At 44.5% G+C, this 21,985-nt stretch overlaps 2 protein-coding genes and 1 long non-coding RNA gene across 4 annotated transcripts in view; 1 reads left to right on the top strand and 2 right to left on the bottom strand.

Moving 5' to 3' along the window:
* The window catches only part of MTUS1 (microtubule associated scaffold protein 1), a 160,007-nt gene extending 152,325 nt beyond the window's left edge, over positions 1–7,682 (top strand). The window contains 4 exon segments of the mRNA XM_060136618.1: positions 2,098–2,214; positions 4,740–4,837; positions 5,386–5,589; positions 5,591–7,682. Coding sequence (XP_059992601.1) covers positions 2,098–2,214; positions 4,740–4,837; positions 5,386–5,589; positions 5,591–5,642 — 471 coding nt within the window. The 3' untranslated portion in view covers positions 5,643–7,682.
* LOC132512751 (uncharacterized) lies at positions 474–7,914 on the bottom strand. Of its 2 annotated transcripts, none has more exons than XR_009538338.1 (5): positions 6,567–7,914; positions 5,157–5,890; positions 4,535–4,672; positions 3,987–4,406; positions 474–811 (listed from the first exon to the last, which is right to left on the bottom strand). It is a non-coding gene; the product is annotated as an uncharacterized LOC132512751 (long non-coding RNA). The 2 variants fall into 2 exon arrangements; XR_009538337.1 differs by having other exon boundaries at positions 3,987–4,237; positions 4,339–4,672; positions 6,567–7,911.
* Positions 7,915–8,315: 401 nt separating this feature from the next.
* The window catches only part of PDGFRL (platelet derived growth factor receptor like), a 46,538-nt gene continuing 32,868 nt past the window's right edge, over positions 8,316–21,985 (bottom strand). Inside the window, exons 3-6 of the mRNA XM_060136538.1 lie at positions 20,176–20,327; positions 15,678–15,971; positions 10,520–10,659; positions 8,316–8,829 (exon numbers count right to left, since the gene is read on the bottom strand). Coding sequence (XP_059992521.1) covers positions 8,641–8,829; positions 10,520–10,659; positions 15,678–15,971; positions 20,176–20,327 — 775 coding nt within the window. The 3' untranslated portion in view covers positions 8,316–8,640. The remainder of the gene's footprint in view (positions 8,830–10,519; positions 10,660–15,677; positions 15,972–20,175; positions 20,328–21,985) is intronic.

Genomic DNA, 21,985 nt, shown 5'->3' with positions numbered 1-21,985 from the left:
GTTCGTGCATATTGTAGCAGGTACAGACATTTCATTCCTTTTTATGGCTGAACAATATTTCATTGTATGGATAATCCTCACTTTTTAAAAAAGTTATTTATTTACGGATGGCTGTGTTGGGTCTTAGTTGCTGTGCGCGGGCTTTCTCTAGTTGCGGCGAGCGGGGGCTACTCTTCCTTGCCTTGCGCGGCCTTCTCATTGCGGTGGCGTCTCTTGTTGCGGAGCATGGGCTCTAGGCGCACAGGCTTCAGTAGTTGTGGCATGCGGGCTCAGTAGTTGTGGGCTAAGCGCACGGGCTTAGTTGCTCCGTGGCATGTGGGATCTTCCTGGACCAGGTATCGAACCCGTGTCCCCTGCATTGGAAGGCGGATTCTTAACCACTGCACCATCAGGGAAGTCCAGTCCTCACTTTTGAAAACTACAAATTTCTCTGGTAAACTCAACTTTCTCTTGCAGCTTGTATCCCCCCAACATTTTTGCGGGGGGCGGGTGCTGCTTCTGTCTTTTCATTCCACGTATTTGTGTCTGGGGCTGCAGAAGCAGAGCTTTTGTGCCACTTAAGACCTGTCGCAACTCTCGAAGTACCTGGCTCCCTCAGTGAGCTCTTCTGCTATGTCAGTGAGAGACCCTCTAGACATTTGAATGCAATTGGATGAGGTCCTATTCAATGAAATTTCAAAGCTATTTATTCTGGAAGATTCTTAGAAAAATTCGATTGCAAAAGAAAGCTGTAGACTTCACACGCAGGGTGTAAATCTTATGAGTGGTTCAGGGAACGCTTTTAAAGAGCTTCCTGATCCTGCAGCAGTTCCTGAAAAAGTTCAGAAGGGAAACAGGTTGAGGAAAGCAGGACTATCTCATGCCTTACCCCGCCTAAGCCTGCCCAGGGTGTGGGAAAAGAGCGTGTATGAGAGTGAGGGTGAAAGGGCCAGGTGGCAGAGAAGTAGGAAAGGTGCAGTGGGAACGAGGCTGCATGCACTCTGACTTTAAAAACCAGCAACATGGGATTTGCTCTCTTTATGGTTTAAAAAAATCATGTGTAAAAGGATAACAGTATATGAAATGTAGGAAGTTTCTGGAAGGGCCCTGGAGTTGAGGATCGGGGGTTGGTCCCCACCCCAGCACTTTTGGGCCCTGAGCAGGTAGGTCACTTGAGCTGTGCAATTCTGTCTCCTTCTGCGAAGTGAGGGGTTTAAGTGATCCCCAAGGGCACCTTCCCTGATTCTCCCTAAGGGTTGCTGCAGAGCATTAACCACTGTCCAGGAGGATAGGTTTGATGATCGACACCACTGACTCTTGTCTGAGAAATTCCCTCGCTGAACACCAGATCAATAGATTTTGTGCCTTTAACTTGTGTCGTGCATTTTGGAAGGTTCACTTGAATTTCAATAATTAAAGCAAGGAGTTGGGGAATCCACCCTGGTCTCGTGCTCTCAGAGGATGATCTCCCCTTAAATAGTGTTTATCTTGCATAGAATTTTCGCAGTGCACGTGCTCTATGCCATGTAGGTGTTCGGGTGTCACAAAATGATGGGGTGTTAATCCTGCTCTAAAAGTACGGCCAGGCTAACCTAGTCTCGTCATAGCGAACGTCCAAAAGATTCAGCATGTGATTGCCATTCCTCGTTTTCCAGAGAGCCCAATAAACACGCTGCCTGTTCATTCCTCATGAGTTACTGACTTTGGTTAGAGAGAACTATTGTTCCCTTTCTCCCCCCAGACACCTGGCCAGGACTTGGAATTGCGTACTCTCTAGCCAGAGTTCTGTTTTGTGTTGTAAGCTGTGGTTTTTATCTTACTTCCAGTAAAATATTTGGTGCTACCAATGTTTTTTCCATGTTAAGTTACTGATACGTGAGTGAAGTGTTTGTTTTCAAATGTGAAATGTTTTATTTCATTCTTAAGACCAAAGACTTTGAAGTTAAAGATGTCTTAACCCTTCTTTTCACCTTTCTTTGAAACTGCCATAAGAAGGTTGATGTCTCTTGCTACTTGTTTAATTTCTAAATCTAATCAAATGTCTTTATATTAAGAGTTTGAACCATGTGATTGTGTTAAATGATCAGTCACAGCCATATCCTGCTGTGTGTTTTCCAGAAAAACCCTCAGATCATGTATCTGGAGCAAGAGTTAGAAAGCCTGAAAGCTGTTTTAGACATCAAGAATGAGAAGTTGCACCAACAGGACATCAAGTTAATGAAAATGGAGAAACTGGTACATTTCATTCAGAACCTTAAACGGGGTAATACCTGAGGCACAGGGACTGGCCTCTGAACTAGACCTGTGGAATTGTCTTAATTGCTATTTAAAGATAGGAGAGGTAGAAGAGGTTAAATCTTCTTTTCCATGTCAGCTTAAGGCTTATTCATTGCTACCTTCTAGAACATTTTTTTCAAGGAACGTATAAAAGGTAGCATTCAGTGTTTGGAAAAATGACAACTCGCGAGTGTCTCCTGTTTCAGTGGTCTGGGAATATCCACCTGCATAAGAAGAATTTTTAAATAATGTAAAAGCTATCCTTTAATACACTACCACCTCTGGGTGGGTTTCTTTTGCTCAAAACTGTTGAGTACATAAATTAATTCCATCAGAGCAATTGAATCTTGCTATCTAAATTCTTCATCTTCATGTGAATTAGACTGTGATAAAAGAATTGCCCTTTTATAAAATTAATCTGGTTGTACAAGTAGCCAGCACTATGCAAAATATGGATAAAGTTTAGTTTACGGCCTTTAGGGCAGAACGGACGTTAGCACGTGACGAGTCCATCCAGGACTGCGTGTGTGAGCAGTGAGCCCAGTGCCGTGTGAGCCCTGGTCCAGCCCTGGAACACGACTGCTAAGAGCCAGGAGTCTAGCCAAGCCTGCAGGATTTGCCGCGGCAGCATAGGTGTTCCCAGCCAGTGCTGTACTTTGTACACCACTTTTGACTGTGCCAGGCCCCTCGCACTGCTTTGTCCCTTCTCCCCCTAATTATGGGCAACTCAGTGTTGAGTAAGTACCTCAATTCAAACCCAAACCAGCCCTGGACAGTAGGGAGCATGGAAGTCACTCATCATTAGTTTGTTTGTTTGTTTTTTGGTGTTTGGTTTTCTTCTAGAGACTATTACCTATCAAGGGAGGTAAGAGCTAAGCCCCCAGGTGGATAGATGGGCACTTTGAATGACCAGGAAGTTTTGTTTTTGTAAAGGAAGGAAAGAACTCATGGTCTATTAATGGGCCCAACCTAGTATATACACCAGTTCCTGCCAAAGGTCATCCTGTTGTATCAGGTCTCATGACTGCCAATGTGGCCATCAACAGTGACTCAGGTAATCCTGTTAATGATTGGTTGCCCTATATGCCATGCACACATCAAAACTCTTCAAACCATCATGTGCAGTAAGAACAGGCTCTGCTGTAAAATTACTCATAGGTCTTGATCTTTGTTGATCCACAAGTATTTCTGTCCCTTGCCACGCCCAAGAGATTAGTCAGCATGGCATGGTGTATATGCAGAAGAAGGGGTTAATCCAAGGACAGACAGGTAAACCCACTGTTACCTTGTTTATTTGTAAGCTCCAGGCCTTTATTGAAAATAAGCCACTTAGAAAGCAAGGAGGCTTTCTCAGTGTAAAAACTAGCTCTGCTGATAATTAGCTCTAAGAGTGAAATTCCAGGGCTAGTTTCCTCTCCAGTAAAATGAGGAATTGGATGAGATTAATATTTTAAGGCTAATTCCTACCCACAGTCTTTAATTCCAGATTGTCCCACCTCGTGTTTTTATCTTGAATTCCTTTATACTTCCTGGAAATTCCAATGCCCCCTTTTTCTTACACGCTAGTCACATTTGTTTTGGATATTTCACTTGGTTGGCTTGTCCTAAGCTTTTTCTGGATAATAAGATGTTAAGAACAGTAGGACTGCAAACTAAGAGCCTAGTCACGGGCAGCAGTGACAGGGACTTAGAGCTGTGATGTTGCCTCCGAGCAAGTAATCAAATCTTACCTTTAGAAACTAAGCAGGGATGTAACTGGCAGTTCATCGTGTTAACTGATTCAACGTCTTCTGGGCTTTTATCCTTCACTCTCTCAACTGATCAGCTTGTTTTCCTTGAAAGTTTAGCCTGGGCAAGCCCTAGGCAAACAAACGTATCTTTAGTTCAACCAAGGAGGAATGCTTTCTGTAGTGTCACTTGTTGATTTTAAGGCTCTATAGAGCTTTGTGGATTGCCTTATGTGACCACTCGGAGGTAAGTGCTGAAGAGTAACCGGGAGACCATGATTAAAGTCATATTAAACATTGCCACGAACTGAATTTTCATCAAACGTGGGATTTTTTTTTTTCTTTCAGAATTTACCGTAAGAAGCTGCGGTGCCTCTGATAAAGAAAACGGCCGCTAGGTAGCCAGTGTTTATCACCTTGAACCTGAAAGAGGCACAGCCCCCGAGGGTTGCCGAAGGCAGGGCACCAATTCTTGGGAATTCTGAAACAATGTGAACTTGAACAAATCACGAACCCCCTGGGTTTGTCCATTTTCAAGTGGCCTGGCATACCTTTAAAAAGTAATATCCACGTGCTCTCTTTTGCTGCAGTAGATTCTTTTTGCAGTGCGTCAGTGTAGAGACAGTCAACATACCATTAAACTTTCCCAAATGAAATCTCTCCAGTGTGTGCCGGTGTCAGGAAGGTACCTTAGGGAAATAAGGGGCTTTATGTAATTTTTAATGTATAAATGTTGGTACTCTTGTTGACACCAAGGTGGACAACAACACAGCACTGGTGGACAAACTGAAGCGATTCCAGCAGGAGAATGAAGAATTAAAAGCTCGGATGGACAAGCACATGGCAATTTCAAGGTAAAAATAAAACTCCTATTTTCCCCGAGCTCCTCCCTTCCTGAAACATCGAGTGTTACTTTCTCACCACACTCCACCCATGCCCCTCCTGGAAATGCAACAGCAGCAGGTAGTTAACGAGGTTCTGAGTTCTATCCGGAAAAATACGATTGTAGCGTTTAGTGCCTTTACCACAGTGGCCTGGACCAAAGGCTGAGTCCTCAGCGGGCAAGCCTTCCCTTCCCTTTCAGAGAAGGACCACCACAAGACCAAACAGGAAACAGCCCCACACATAGGAGGGTCTTAAGACATGCAGTATAGCTGTGGGAGCGTCACTCACCGTACTATGAAATTGCCCCAAAGTGCAGCTTTTTCTTTGGCTCTAGGTCACACTTCCCGGGTTTCTCTGCCAGCCCAGTACCCATGCACGGTAGCTCCTTTTATTCCAAAGAGATCATTTGGGGCTCTCAAATTTAAAATAGTAAGATTTTTTTCAACCTTTAAAAAAAAAGAAAGAAGCAATCAGAGTCACAGGATTTCTGGCTTTTTTTGTTGTTGTTGTCTTCCAGGCAACTTTCCACGGAGCAGGCCGTCTTGCAGGAGTCGCTGGAGAAGGAGTCCAAAGTCAACAAGCGCCTCTCCATGGAGAACGAGGAGCTGCTGTGGAAACTGCACAACGGGGACCTGTGCAGCCCCAAGAGGTCCCCCACGTCACCCGCCATCCCCTTCCAGTCGCCGCGGAACTCCGGCTCCTTCCCCAGCCCCAGCATCTCGCCCAGATGACCTTCCTGGGAGCTGGAGACAGACTGCGTTTCTGCAGTACTGACCCACCCACAATCGTGGGGGCAGGGGGCGGGGCTGGGGCCACCTTCGCTGACACGCACAGCCTGTCCTAGAACTGGAAAGTCATGGCCCGAACCGGCCCCTTCCAGACAAGACCAGAACTCTGGAGGAAGCCGTCCGACTGGGTCCAGGAGACTCCTCCCCAAACGATGCTGTCGGAATGGATCTACGTGGACGCTGTTGCACAAAGCACTTACGGAACGAGAAGATCTTGTTCGTTGCCTTTTTCACCTACGCATAGAGGGGAAAACTCTCAGGGGCCTGATAAGATAAAGATTTATATAACCTTTGTAACGTTCTTCACCACAGACACCTTCTTGTGATTTACATTTTGGTCTGACTGGGGATGTGTGAATGAAGTGGATGTAACCGAGTGTCATGTGTCTGATGCTGCCTCCTTTGCTGAGTCTGTCTAGAGATGTGCTAATCAAATAGTCAGTGTATGCATCTCTGCAAAAGCCATAGAAGAAAGAGCAGTAGTTGCTAGAACTAGAATTCTTTACCACCAACCCTGCTCAGCCCTTTGCCATGGGGGGGAGAGGGAGAGACAGAAAGAGCTCTGACTTGCCCACGTCTGTTCATGCTTTGCATCCTTTCAGAGTAACTTGTTGGCAGCCTTTCAGTGTTCAGCCATGTCAGTTGAAACTAGCTAGATTTTTTAAACTTACCCATGTGGACGTAAAATACTACAATCCGTTTTCTCAGGCTATGAGCAAATGCAGAACCCTAATTTTGCTTTTAAAAAATGTGTATAAAGAAAGGGCAGTACCCATGGATTGCTTTCTGCCTTATTTTTATCTTGATCTGAGCTATCCTCAGTGATTTCAACTGGCTGCTTCTCTCCCACTATCCCCATTCCCCCCTCTCCTTTCTCCCCCATCCAGAGCCACAAAAGCAAACCTTCTACCTCCTTCCTACTTTTTCTCTGGGACAAGGAATGTGCTTTTCCAGAGCCAGCTCATCTTCAAGGTGCTGAACCACTTTCCAAATAAACCAAGGCCTGGATCCGACAGTATAAAATTTGGGAAATCCTAGAGAGATTAAAGAATGAAAAGGAGTCATTGGCTCACAGAACTAAGAAAGATAGGACTCAGTGCTTATGGATGAACATGAGCACCTTGATAATAGAACAAAACAGTCTCTGGAGATAATGCTAAACTTCCACGTACCTTTGAGGAGTCCTTCTGTCCTTGGGAAGGTAGCAGAATGACCAGCTGATGAGAGAAGAATGTGGCTTGTACAATTCTTCTCCAATTTGCATTTCAATTTCCTTTCAAAACTTCACTTATTACCTCCCCCACTTCTGAGACTTAGGGGAAGGTGGAAGGAAGAACTGTGGCTTTTTTCTTTCTCCCTGCATGTGTCAAGCTTGTGCTGTATTTACTAATCAGCATTACTGATGTTCGATGGCTGTACAGATAAGCGCTATAGTAAGAACAGATTCAGGCTACTAGAGGTGGACCTTTGAGTTGACATTTACATATACACTACAAAGCAGATTGATATTCGTGATGCATGTTTTTTTGTTTGTTTTTGTTTTACTAGTGATTGTGTCTGAAGTTTTTAACCTCCAACCTCTGATTATGTGTGTAACCTTCCATGTTTGTTTCTGATAAATGGGAACGTAGGTTCACTGCCACCTCCTGGAATCTCTCTGCTCACCTTTCCAAGTTGTTCTCAATGTCCTTAGCCAAAGTTGGGTTTGCCATCCTTTCCCTGCACATGGTCAATCTCGTGCTGTTCCCTGCTGTGCTCCATGCCATTTAGGTGTCTGGGGAAATGATCCTTACACAGTTAATATAAAATGTCTTCAGAGAATGGGAGACAACAGGAGAGAAGATAGGAAACAAAACACGGAACTGTAAAATTATCTTCAAACCAAATGTTATCACTTAGGATGCAAAATGTTGGCACGTCATAAAAAATATGGATGTGTAAACAACTGTAGTTGTGCTCAGTTTGTAGTGATGGAAAGTATTTTACTTTGATCAAATAAATAATGCTGGAATATTCAATAGAAGAATTGCATCCTCTGACATACTTCACCCTCCAAAGTGTTACCCAGTTTATAGCAGCACAGGAATTGACATCGTGTCTCCTTCTTAACCTATTTCCCAGGAATTTCCAGTGCAACAACAAAATTGGTCATGGGCTGAAATTTGGCTCACAGAGCTAGACTTAGAGCTTTTCTTTTCTAAATTCAAAGCTATGTGTATTTGAGAAATAAATTTTTACTGGTTTTAATAATAAGTTCTGCTGTATAAGGTAAGAAAATTGGAACAGCTACAGTCTAAATATTTTTGAAGATGGTAAAAAAAAAAAAGCCTAAACAAAGTTGAATCTTCCTTGATCTGTGCATCTATTTTATATCAAAAGTTAAACTTTTAAAAACACATGCTGTGGTTCTTATAGAATGTCTAATCTAGAACTAGTACTTTTGAGTGCAGTGGTTAAAAAGTTTACATATTTTTTGATACCTTCATATCATACAATAGTTCATGTTGTATAGTTGAACTATATTATTACTCTGTTTTTAGATTCTCATATTTTGTGGTTGTTATATCAAAGAGAATATTAGGTATTGACTCAGACATTGCTGCCCAAAAATCCTTCTGGATGTACTTCAAGCCAACTTAAAAAACGAGCACTTAGCCCATTTTTTGTTTTTTACAAAAACTTGCTCGTTTAATAGAAATGATTATATAAAGTTGTTTACATATATGCCTTCTTAGTATAAACACTAGAAACCCATATATGTAGGTCAGCAGTCAGAATACATGCTTTCTGCTAGAATTAACACTTCTATAATTAGACCGGGTGACTTCCTTTTAGTTTGGAGGTCTGGGTCTGACTCACAAGGCAGGGCCTGGGGTTTGGCGCTCGACATCAGCCTCTGGCAAAGCACTAGTCAAAAGAACCCTGGAGCTGGTTGTGTACACAAGTGGGCTTTCCGTCAATTCATTTATACTTCATCTTCCAAGTCAGGAAAACTCCACAGTGGTAGCTACTGAGGTCTGTCCTCGGAGATTCTGAGCGGTGCAAATGTAATAACCTGCGTCCACCATCTCAAAGTCTTCAACGATCAGGACGCTCTGGGAGATCCTCGTGGTGTGGCCCAGTCCTCTGTGGATCAGCCGCCAAGTGTCTTGAATCGTCACGGGCCTTTCATCCTGTTGAACGACACCCACCGGGGCTGAAGCACAAACCACAACTGCTGTAAACAGCTCCCGTTCATCCTCCGCAAAGTGCAAAACACATGCTTCTAAAAGACTATTTGGTATGCGCAGCTCAACACTGTCTAGTCAGTCTAGGCTGCATTTTTTCCAAGCAGTCTTGAATTTCATTATGCTGTTTGGCTTTCACTTTCTGCCCTTTTTTTTTTTTTTTTTTTTTTTTTGCGGTACGCGCGCCTCTCACTGTTGGGGCCCCTCCCTTTGCGGAGCACAGGCTCCGGACGCGCAGGCTCGGCGGCCATGGCTCACGGGCCCAGCCGCTCCGCAGCATGTGGGATCTTCCCGGACCGGGGCACGAACCCGTGTCCCCTGCATCGGCAGGCGGACTCCCAACCACTGCGCCACCAGGGAAGCCCTCTTTCTGCCCTTTTCATCAATGTTTCTACTTAATATAAATTTTATTCTTTTGGAACTCCAAGAATGTGGGACTGGTATTAGGCATAAGAATACAGATAAAATTTTCCACTGCTCTCCTGTTGACACTCCCCACGTTCACCCCTTGGCACAGTGGTTCTTATTCACAAAACTTAAAGTCAAAAAGAAGCCCGAAGCACTCACCGTGTAAATGAATACGAGCCCCTAATAGTTCAGACTGGGAGAGGGAGACATAAGATTAGTCAGATGTGCCCTAGGACTACAGTGGGAGGGAAGTTGTACCGAGGATGGATAACGGGACACCCTAGGTGACTTAACTTCGTATTTCTAGAAAGTGAGATGGTCACTTTTGAGATGCTTCTTCCAACTTTGGTGATAAGTAGTGTTTTCTGGATTAGTTTAACATAATTGTCATATTTATAGTATTACTAAATTAATACCCTTTCTGCTAATTAGCAACGTAAAAAAGAACCCACCTCTAATGAAAATTATTAATGTCTTCTAAACGGAACAACACTTTTTAAAAACAAGTACCTAGTACTAGAAAAGTACCATTCTGCAGGGGGAGTTATTTTCCACCAGTCACAGCCCTGAAAGCAGAAGTGTATTTGCTACCGAGTGAGTACATCTTAGGAGGCCAAATCTCTTCTGGCAACAAAGGGATTATTCCATGTTGGTAGCAAAGCTGTTTATTTTTGTGAGCAGAAGAGGCCCAGAGGCTACATGTGCTGGAGTTGTTTTTATGGGAAGTCTATTCTAAAAGGATCTCGGCCTCACAGCACCTTTTTGAAGGCCTGGATTTATATGCCAACTTGGTGGTTGTCTACTTAGAGCTCCTTGCTTTGGGGCCCAGCTTTTATAGGGGAGAATACTGAAGGATTCCAGAAGGAGGTTAGATTGGCCTCCAATTGACCCAGACTTAAGATTGAAGATTGAGGTTGCAGGTGAAGGAAGGAGGCCCTCCTTTCCTGTTCATGCCCCGCCCCCTTCCTTAAGGGTCATGAAGAAAAATAACATGAAGAGAGTACATTGACTGAATTGCCTAATGGAACCCAGTCACCTTTTTCCTGTCCTTTAAAAAAGCCATTTGTAAATATACTGAAACATCTTAGGAGAAAACAAGTGAGCCTTAGCCCTGCCATAGCTGCACACGTCTCTCATACGTCTTTAAGTTACAGTCCGTATCAGTGAGTTGGGGGTGGGTAGGGAACAAAACAAGTAAGGCAGCTGGCTGAGGCCGGGGTATGCTTACCTTCTGCCCTGGGTAGATCCACCTGAATTCCACCTCCACATCCGGCTCCCCGAGGACCGTGCAGAGGACGCTGATGTCATCCCCACCCTTCACTTTGTTTGCAGATGCCAAGATGGTTGTTGATGGAGGACCACTGGGAACTGGAAGTGAGCAGGGGACAGGGGACGTGAGATGAAATCCATGGGCCATGGCAGAGACAAACCAACAGACGTGTTCTCTTCTTTGGGCAGGTATGGAACATTCCTGCCTTTCTTCAGCTCCCCACCTAGCATTGGGCCTACCCTCTCCACCACTTCTGGTTTCCTCTAACACCTCCTCTTTCTCTACCTTGGTGGTCCAGAACGGGGTGGTCATCCAGAAGTCCCCAGGTCCAGGCATTACACTTGTAATGAGGAGAAGAGCCCAGAAGGTCTGCCAGGAGCTCACGTGAAGGGAATAAAAAGGTAGAGGGAGAAGAAGGGAATAAAAAGGCAGAGGGAGAAGAGGGGGACTGGGGGCAGAGCAAGTAGAAGGAAGAGAAGGCAGCCTGGAGGGAGAGCCACTGATGGGTGAAGATGGACAGGTGTGCGGCCTTAGGAAGTACAGGAGAGAGTCTGAATCTACCAAAGGGAGAGACATTTGTAGGAAGGGTGCGTGATGTTTCTACTTCACAGCATTTCAGAGACACAATTCTTCATTAGGCTCAGTTCACTCGAGTAAGTTTGACAGCAGCCTTGAGCAAGGCCACGTGCTGGGAGCGGAGGCTATGGCAGCGAACCAGACAGACGTGGTCTCTGAGCTCTGGGGCCTCTATTCTAATGGGAGAGGCAGACACTCAGCAGGTCACTGTGTGGTTGGTTTAGAACCTGAGTTGTGGGAAGAACTTGAAGGAGAAGCCCAGAGTGCTGGGGAGGTTCAGGATGGTCTGAGAAGCAGGAAAGGCTTCCTTAAGGGAGGTTTGAACTAAAATCTGAAGGAAAAAGGGGAGGCACCAGCAGACAGTCCCGGAGGGGAGGTTAGGGAAGCCTGGGAGAGGGCAGAGGCCGGCCATGCAAGAAGACCTTTCAGGTCACGTGGAAGATTCTGCTAGGAAAAGCAGAAGCCCACTGAATGGTTTTAACTGGAGCTATAATCAGCTACAGTGTGGAAGATGGAGAAAGCATGGGCACAGAAGAGAGCAGTTGGAAAGGTATTCATATTGGCTCAAGGAAGAGATGATGGTAGTTGAACTCTTAGCAGTAGGATGGAGAGAAACAGCAGAATTTGGGGGATTTGATGGAATAAGTTAAAAGAACTGGGAGGAGCCGGGAGTGTTTGGGGCTCCTGCACCCTGGAACTGCAGTGCCATCACTGGGAGGAGGAAAGCTGGAGAACCAGACCTGGGAAGAAGGCCCAGAGTCCAAGGAAGGGCCTGTGAAGCATCTCAGCACAGATGTTAGGGAGAGAATTGGATACACGAAGCTTGCACTCCCAGATCCGGGCCACATACATTCCCCTGGGAGTGATTAGTGAATAGATACGCAGCAGAGCATGGCTATGGTTGAGAACACCCAGGAAGAGGATGAGGACAGACAAAGAAGGTGCCTTGGGGAACTCCAACACTTAAAACCTGGGAGAGGCAGCTCATTCTATGAGGCCACCATCACCCTGGTACCAAAACCAGACAAAGATACCACAAAAAAAGAAAATTAGAGGCCAATAACACTGATGAACATAGATGCAAAAATCCTCAACAAAATACCAGCAAACCGAATCCAACAACACATTAAGAGGATCATACACCATGATCAAATGGGATTTATCCCAGGGATGTGAGGATTCTTCAATATGTGCAAAGCAATCAATGTGATATGATATACCACATTAACAAACTGAAGAGTAAAAACCATATGATCATCTCAACAGATGCAGAAAAAGCTTCTGACAAAATTCAACACCCATTTATGATAAACTCTCCAGAAAGTGGGCATAGAGGAAACCTACTGCAATGTAATAAAGGCCATATATGACAAACCCACAGCTAACATCATTCTCAACAGTGAAAAGCTGAAAGCATTTCCTCTAAGATCAGGTACAAGACAAGGATGTCCACTCTTGCCACATTTATTCAGCATAGTTTTGCAAGTGCTAGCCATGGCAATCAGAGAAGAAAAAAGAATCCAAATTGGAAAAGAAGTAAAACTATCACCGTTCGCAGATGACATGATACTATATGCAGAAAATCCTAAAGACGCTGCCAGAAAACTACTAGAGCTCATCAGTGAATTTGGTAAAGTCGCAGGGTACAAAATTTAATACACAGAAATCTCTTGCTTTCCTATATACTAACAACGAAAGATCAGAAAGAGAAATTAAGGAAAAAATCCCATTTACCATCACATCAAAAAGAATAAAATACCTAGGAATAAAACCTACCTAAGGAGGCCAAAGACCTGTACTCAAAAAACTGTAAGATGCTGATGAAAGAAATCAAAGATGACACAAACAGATGGAGAGATATACCATGTCATTGTCAAAATGACTATACTACCCAAAGCAATCTACAGATTCAGTGTAATCCCTATCAAATTACCAATGGCATCTTTCACAGAATTAGAACAAAAAAATTTTACAGTTTGCATGGAAACACAAAAGACCCCAAATAGCCAGAGCAATCTTGAGAAAGAAAACTGGAGCTGGAGGAATCAGGCTCCCTGACTTCAGACTATACTACAAAGCTACAGTAATCAAAACAATATGGTACTGGCACAAAAAACAGAAATATAGATCAATGGAACAGGATAGAAGGTCCAGAGATAAACCCACGCACCTATGGTAACCTAATCTATGACAAAGGAGGCAAGAATATACAATGGAGAAAAGACAGTCTCTTCAATAAGTGGTGCTGGGAAAACTGGACAGCTACATGTAAAAGAGTGAAATTAGAACTCTCCCTAACACCGTACAGAAAAATAAACTCAAAATGGATTAAAGACTTAAATATAAGGCCAGATACTATATAACACTTAGAGGAGAGCGTAGGCAGAACACTCTCTCACATAAATCACAGCAAGATCTTTTCTGATTCACCTCCTAGAGTAATAAAAATAAAAACAGAAATAAGTAAATGGGACCTAATGAAACTTAAAAGCTTTTGCACAGCAAAGGAAACCATAAACAAAATGAAAAAACAACCCACAGAATGGGAGAAAATACTTGTAAACTTATCGACCGATAAGGGATTAATCTCCAAAATATAACAACAGCTCATGCAGCTCAATATCAAAAAACAAAGAACCCAGTCAAAAAATGGTCAGAAGATCTAAATAGACATTTCTCCAAAGAAGACATACAGATGGCCAAAAAGCACATAAAAAGATGCTCAACATCACTAATTATCAGAGAAATGCAAATCGAAACTACCATGAGGTATCAACCTCACACCAGTCAGAATGGCCATCATCAAAAAATCTACAAACAATAAACGCTGGAGAGGGTGTGGAGAAATGGAAACCCTCCTACACTGTTGGTGGGAATGTAAATTGGTACAACCACTGTGGAGAACAATATGGAGGTTACTTAAAAAACTACAGACCTACTGTATGACCCAGCAATCGCACTTCTGGGCACATATCCAGAGAAAACCATAATTCTAAAAGATACACGCACCCCGATGTTCATTGCACCACTATTTACAATAGCCAAGGCATGGAAGCAACATAAGTGTCCATCGACAGAAGAATGGAATATTACTCAGCCATTAAAAGGAATGAAGTAATGCGATTTACAGCAACACGGATCGACCTAGAGATTGTCATGCTGAGTGAAGTAAGTCAGACACAGAAAGACAAATATCATATGATATCACTTATATGTGGAATCTAAAAACTGGGTACAAATGAACTTATTTACAAAACAGAAATAGAATCATAGATGTAAAAAACAAACCTATGGTTACCAGGGGAGAAAGCAGGGGGAGGGATAAATTGGGAGATTGGGATTGAGATATATACACTACTATATATAAAACAGATAACTAATAAGGATCTACTGTATAGTACAGGGAACTCTACTCAAGACGTTGTAATGGCCTATATGGGAAAAGAATCTTAAAAAGAGTGGATACATGTATATGTATAACTAATTCATTTTGCTGTACACCTAAAGCTAACACAACACTGTAAATCAACTACACTCCAATAAAAATTTTTTTAAAAAATTAAAGAGCTGGCAAAGCAGAATGAGAAGGCTGTGGGAAAAGCAGGAAAAAAAATGGGACCAGGGGAGAGAGGGTTTCATGTAGGCAAAGTAGAATCTAGAAGGACAAGGACAGAAACTTGTCTGCTGGACTTAATGGCCTGGGAGGGCCTTTAGCCAAGGCTGCTTTGGTGGAGCTTAGGGGAGAAAGCTAAGGAGCATGTGGGAGGGGAGAGGACGGATGGGTACCGAGAGGGCTCTTTCAGGGAGTTTGGCTGTGATGGAGGAGAGAGATGGCTGCAGCGGAGGGTGGTTAATGGAGGGCTGAGAGGGTTATTTCGTAGCAGAGTGTTGGAGATTGCGGCCTTGTGAATAAGTCTCACGGCTGAGAACAAGGGGCATGAAGGAGCCTAAGTTCTCATCTCAGAGAGCAGCTAGCTCTGGGGCCACTCATCCCATCACAGGGTCCCTGAGCAGGACCCCTCCACCCCACACGCAGACCACTCACCAGGCTCATGTCAGAGTTCCTCGGAGGGAGGAGAGTCATCAGTGAGGGACCACCTCCTCTCCTCCCTCACAGGGCCGGGGAGGGTGCTTTCTCTCCTGCAAGTCGGGGGAGGGAGGCCCGAGAGAACACTTGTCGAGGGACGGGAGGTGACGGGCGGTGCTGCCGTGGGAGAGCTGCTCGCTGGCTGACCGTGTGCCCGAAGCTCGGGCTGCAGAGCACGGGAGGATGACGTGGGGATCTGGGATCCCCACGATCAGTCACACGGAGGCAGGACCAGAGTGAATGCTGCAAGGACGTGAAGAGAAGGGAGTGGGGGGGAGTTGCGTTGGGGTCACGGGCAAGGAGGTAGAACGTTCTAGAAATGGCGGTGCTGCAGAGGAGCCTTTAAGAACAGCATTCTGTGCCTAATTTCCCTCCATAATTGGGAACAGCAGAACCTGATGCTGACCAGCTGGAAGTGACTCACATCTCGGCCCTGGAGGGGAGCGGGCTTACCTTCTGCGTAGAGCAGCTGGTACTTGACAGAGATCTGAGACTTGCCCCCGGCCTCCGCCTTGCAGTAGACCACCCCCTGGTGGTCAGAGTGAGGTTGCAGATACACAAAGCCTCTCTTCATATCATAAACGATGTCCGTTCCGTTGGCCTGGATCTCCTTGGCCGGGAACTCCCTGTGGAGCGTGACTTTGGCCGACAGGACAGTCACTCGACAAGGAACCACAGCCTGTCTGTCCGGGTTCAAGTAGACGACATCAAAGTAACTGGGAGAAGGTACAAAGAGTTCTCCTTTCTCTGCAAAGGGAAAGACACAGCCTCATTTATTCTGGAGAGACAAGGTAAGAGCACTTAAAGGGATTCTTATATTCAGGGCACAAAGATGAGGGTGGGTTGGCAATATACTCGGATAAGGGAGTCCTTATGAATTGAAAAGGCTATTTTTAAAAATACTTTTCCTTTTTTGGAAGAAGGATGTTACCTCCCATCTTCTTAAAGGAAATAAAATAGGTATTAGTTCAAGCCCCAATCAGGCCCATTGGACTGTCCCACTTAGGAAGCAGGGAAGGAGGCCGATTTCCTTGTGTTAAGAGCAGCTTTAACACCTGTGGACAATCTGCTGTGTGTCTAGAGAAGTCAGCCCCACAGCCCTTGCTTAGTATCTGCCCGTTGGGAGGAATCTCCTGGCTCAGCAGAGCCTCTCTGAGACGGGCCCAGTGAGGGTGCTGGTGTCCTCTTAGCCCAGGGGACTCATTCCTGGCAAGGTCAATGGAAAGGGAATCAAGCAGGGATAGATGAGGAACCCGCTGGTCTCAGGTTCTGGGCTCTGCTTGGCTGCCACTGGGCTGGGGACCTGCAGCCATTTGCTTACACTTCTCCTGTTCCCTTTGAAATCGCGCTGCATGTTCTTTAAGCTCTAGATGATGGCATTTGTATCTTACAGAAGTAAGGACTGGTTTATCCATTCATCCCTCAGGACAGTCAAGGGACTCTGGATCGGGTTTGGGGGGTTTTGTTTTGGGCACGGCACATTAAATACTTTGCTTTCTGGATCATTCTGTGAGAGATTACACTAATATCTAAGAGAAATCTTTGAACTGAATCACACTCAACATTTATTCAATTGTCTCCTATGTTTTCCTACAGTATTCCCGAAACAATTATTCTTGGCTTTCTTCACTAGCCTTTGTGCCCCAGTTGTACGATTTTTTTGTTTTTTAGGTTGGGGACAGAATTCCTGGACACAATAGCAAATGTCTCCATGGGCCAAGCGTTCTTTAGCTCTGAGCGCCAGCTTCTGTAACATGGAATCATGGCTTACTGAGTCTCCATCTTTTGCAAGACTTTCCATCAGCCTGGGTGACTTGTGCCACTTCACAATAAACTGACCTTCAGGCTTAGGCGAGGGCACCTTGCTCAACATCGTCCCTAACACCCCTGTGTTCACACAGAATAAGTCCGTGTGGCCTTGAATGTGTCACTTCATCTCTCTGTGCTTCAACAACCCCATTTGTAAAGAGGAGAATCTGGAGCAGATAGTATTAAAGATCTCTTCTTAGCAAACGTATTTAAGGAATGTACGGTTGTCAGATTCAGAAACAACGTTTGTTTTAAGGTTTTATGGAGGAATCTGAACCAACAAGCAAAGCCAGTAGAAGGGGACAATCTGAACTTCAGAACACAAAAATGAGGTCTTACTTCCTGTACTATAATCCATGCTTTGAAAGAAGTGACCACACCCGTTGCTTTAACAAACAGAAAAAAAATATGTATTTGCCAAGTGAATGGAGTAAGAAAGGCTGCAGGAAGAATATATGAATGAGTAAACAAATTATTATCTATGAATTAAACCTGTCAAATTTTCATTTATTCATCACTTGACATTTATTAAGCATGTACTACATAAAATATTTTATTCATTTGATTATTGTAACTTGAAAAATAATACTGAATTTCCTTTAAAATAAAAAAAAATTTGCCATCAGTAGATTCCATCTACCAAAAAAAAGTATGTTCAAGTTTATATTTAAAATTATAGATCACATATGCCCCCCACTCAAAAAACTTAGTTAATAGGCTATAAGCTAAAATCCAAATGATAACAAACTCCACATTTGGTAAAGTGCTTGTTAATGTGGTTTCACTACATCTGTAAACTGGAGCCTATGCCTTTTACTATGAAGAAGCCCTACTGCTGGTAATATCCTCCTCCTTGATCTGGGTAGTGGTTACATATGTACAGTTCCCTTGAGGATCCCCCACTGAGCTGTAGAGTCATGATTTGTGTATTTCCCTTTGTATACATTATCCTTCAATATAAAGTTAGAGAGGGGGGAAAAACCCTCTGAGAGCCTCCTGGATGCAGATTAAATATAACATGTGGCAGTTGCTTCATCAAAAATTGCGCAAATTAACCACAGTCAAAAGAAGCTTCACAGTGTTTGCAATCAAACCGTAGGAAACATAAAAACATAATGAATGCCAGACTTTTCTCTGTGTGGGTGGTAGGGAAGCATATGTTCTGAAAGACTCCAGAGCCAATAGCCTCCATAACAGCCCATCCTGGTTTTCCAAACCCAGCCAGTGGCTGAAAAGACACATCGCTAAACCTTATACCGAAAATCCAACCGGACTTCTAGTGCCGAGGAATAAGAAAACAATACAACGCTTTAGGTCGCGTCCCTGATCCAGTTTTCTTGAAGGTTGAAATAAATATTGATTTTTCTCAGCCTTCCTTTGATGCACAAAAGGGCTTCCGTAAGTTAAGAGGATCTACCTCCAGAACTCAGAGAACCTATGACCCTAGTGAGACAGTCTGCTTGAGGGAGGTCTTCAGTTCAAAACCTCAGCTCCAAAAACCACTATTTGGGGAAGACATGGCAGTGCTAATCACCGCATAGAATTTTCATTCTGCAATTTGAAATGTATCAGTTCTTGTCCAAAACAACAGGCTCTGTTAGTCTTCATTAGTTGCCTTTTCCACTGCTGCTTCCTGGTGTCGTATCATACTAAGGGCACATGGGCACTTCTGGGTGGCACATTCCAGAATGAGACTCAGAAGCGATGGCCCATGAACAACTGTCAGCAATTCTGACGACACCATTTATGCTAGCTTGTGTGTGCCTGTCAATCTGTCCATCACCTTGTCTTAAAAGTGGGTTGAGGCAGTAAGAACATTGGATCCTGGATCAGAAAAACGGGGTTTGACTCTCTACTCCGCCACATGAAGTCATGGAACGTGGAACATGTCACCTTGCCCTGTTGCGTCTCAGCATAAGCATTATTATTTCTAAAACAGATAATTAAGTAGTTTCCACTCACCTCCTCACGGTATTGTGGAAATGGAATGAGAGGCATGTGTTTCCACGACGGCAGAGCACCCTGCTCGTGTATCTGCTTGCCAGAGAGGAGCTCTTTGGGTAGGAGGGGAGAATGTATGAGATTTTGCTAAAGCGTTCATTAAGGGCCAGAGCATAAGGTCATTTGAGTTGTAGACCTAAGTCACTGTGGCAGCCCCTGCCCACTCAGAAAGCCTCCTGGCTTCACCTGAAGTGCCTTGGACCACAGCAGCGCTAGGGCATAGCATTTGAAAGATTCCTGAAAGCTGTTCCTGACCTCTGAGCCTTGTCGGAGAACATCTTCCTCCAAACTCTAGAGTTTAGAGATCTCAGCAGAGGAAGGAGGCTGGCAAGCTACTCTCCAGGGCCCGTTTCTCCAAGTGCAAGTTCCACCTGGCAAACCCAGATCTGACCCTACAGGGGAGAAGATCTGCCTATTTTCAGGCACCTCACTGGGATTCAGGCGTCAGGATTGGAGCCACACAGGCTGCAGCCTTTGGGAACACTGCCCCCAAACCTCAGCTCACGGTACTCGCAAAGACAAACGCGCGGAGGCCTTTAGCCAGGCATCCTATGACTGTGGAGCTTCCGGAAAGGAGCTCATCAGAGATTCTGAGAGCACAGCGACCGAAAGTCTACAGCAACGCTGTGCAATGGAGCTTTCTGTGATGATGGGTGGTCCTCTGTCCCCACCATCCATTAGGACAGCTACAGCCACACGTGTCAGTAGAGCACTTGAAGCACGGCGAGTGCCATCCAGGAACTGAGTCTTTAGCTTTAATTTTAACTAATCCCCATTTACATTTAAAGTCACACATGTCTAGTGGCTACAATATTGGACAATGCGGTACAGACTCTGGAACCAGACAGTTCTGGGTGCAAATCCAGGTTCAGCCATTTACTTGCAGTCTGACCTGAAGGACTTACTTAATCTCTCTAAACCTCAACTTTCCCATTGGAAAAAAAAAATGATATTAGTACTGACCCTGAAGGGTTCTTGTGAGACTTACATGAAATAATTGATGTAAAGCATTGAGCCCAGAGCCTGGCAAACAGTGAGCGCTCTGATTGTACTTATTTGATAATCAGCAGACAGTGGGAACCTATAATATGGACCAGGTCCAGAGGTCTGAAGAGTTCCACTAACGCAGCCAATCTTTTACCTGTAAAAATGATGTACGTGGAGCCCGTTTTGGCCTCGTCCCTCCTGCAGATGTAGCCGTTGCAGAGCTGCCCCCAGCAGCTGAATTCACCCGTGTCGGCCGCGGTGGAGTTGACCAGGGTCAGCTGGCCGTAGCGCTCGTGCTGCTTCACACTGTCAACAAGAGCAAAGCTGGGGCACGGTGGGGCTGGGGCCTCGCGCCCATCTCTCCCTGCTCCATCATCCTCGCAGATAAAGCCCCAGCGGCTCCAGGCAGAGTGCCCTTTCTCAGATGGCACTGACTAATAAAAGAGTGTATTTGGGGAAAAGTGTGTTGGGCGGGGGGGTAGATGGGGGAGGCAGAGAGAAAGGCCTTTCCTAGAAGGAAGTCACATTTTCTAAGGAGAAGACATTCTCTTCAACCTCAGGACTGGGGTTTCCTTAAGCAAAATCACTGGTGCATTGCGACGCAGCCGCACAAGTTCAGCCACAAAGCCTTGGGCAGGCGTCTTGCTTTCAGCTTTTGTTTCTCATGAGTTTATTTAAATAGCAGTCAACAGGAATGAAAGCAAAACCTCTTTGATCAATAAGAATAAGGCTCTGAATACAAGCTTGGAATCCTTGAGGTGCTACATTATTAAAAATAAAAACTTCCCTTTCAGGAAAGGATGCATTTGTTGCTGAGACGCGGAGCCCCTATCATGCACCCACCTCTGGTCAAGTATTTAGAGCTTTTGGGCACTTCTCCTCTGGCCTCACACTATTATTTCTTCTTTTAATTTCTCATTTTTTAATCTCTTGTATTTTTATCTTGTTGCATGTGAATATATTTGCAAACCCCTTCAGGTCCTTTTTGAAATGAGGAGACATAAATATTTACTATTATTAAACACTAATATTAGCCGATTGTCATGGTAATTCATTGTATTATATTATGTTAGGAACCCATATGTGTCATCCTCGGGATGGATGCCCTCCCCCACCGTGGCCTTGGCATGTGAGGATGCCAAAATAAATGGCTTCAACCTGAGGATGCATCTCAAATCCCCTCTGGGATCCACATACTTTTCTGATGTAGGCGAGATTCTCCTGTGATAGGTTGCAGTAACAGCATGGTCACCACTTTAAATTCAGCACGCAGCAGAATGTCTCGCTGGTTGGTCTTCAACACAACCTGTTCTGGTCTCTGCTGAATAGCTGCTTTGCCCACCCGTTCTGCCAGGAGATGCTCTGTACTCCCACTCCCTCAACTGCCTCCTTTCAACTGAACGGAAATCTCTCCTCCTTCAGGAAGCTTCTAATTAGAACCAACTCAGAAATCTCCCTGCTTTCTCCCAGTGATGTAATTGGCTCTGTCCTCTCACCCCTCCGACACCTCTGGCTTCCTGTTATTATGATGGATGGTGAAAACTTTGGGGGCACGAATAGTGCCCTATTTGTTTTATATTCCCTAAGCAACAAATCTGTGCGCAGTATACAGTAAAGTTTCTCTAGAAACAAGGGGATTGAAATGAAATTGAACATCAGTGTTGGAACTGGAAAGAACCTTAAAAAGCAGGAATGAAAAAAAAAAAAAGCAGGAATCCAGTTCCCAATTTTGCATATGAGGAAACTGAGTGTCAGAGCGCAGAAAGGACTCCCCTGAGACCCACAGCTGGAGAACAGCTGAACAAAACTGTCTTCCTTAACTCAATTAAGTATGTACCCAGTACACATTCATTAGATGATAAAATGCATACAAAGTACTTCATGCCATGCCTTGTTCACTGTATTTTCCTAATTATATCTTAATTACATATAACTGCAGGTTAGTAGTAGTTATTGTGAACACT

Source organism: Lagenorhynchus albirostris, chromosome 21 (genome assembly GCF_949774975.1).
Source record: "Lagenorhynchus albirostris chromosome 21, mLagAlb1.1, whole genome shotgun sequence".
NCBI lineage: Eukaryota > Metazoa > Chordata > Mammalia > Artiodactyla > Delphinidae > Lagenorhynchus > Lagenorhynchus albirostris.
The sequence above is the reverse complement of the archived record's forward strand: the minus strand, read 5'-3'. Positions and strand labels throughout refer to the sequence as shown.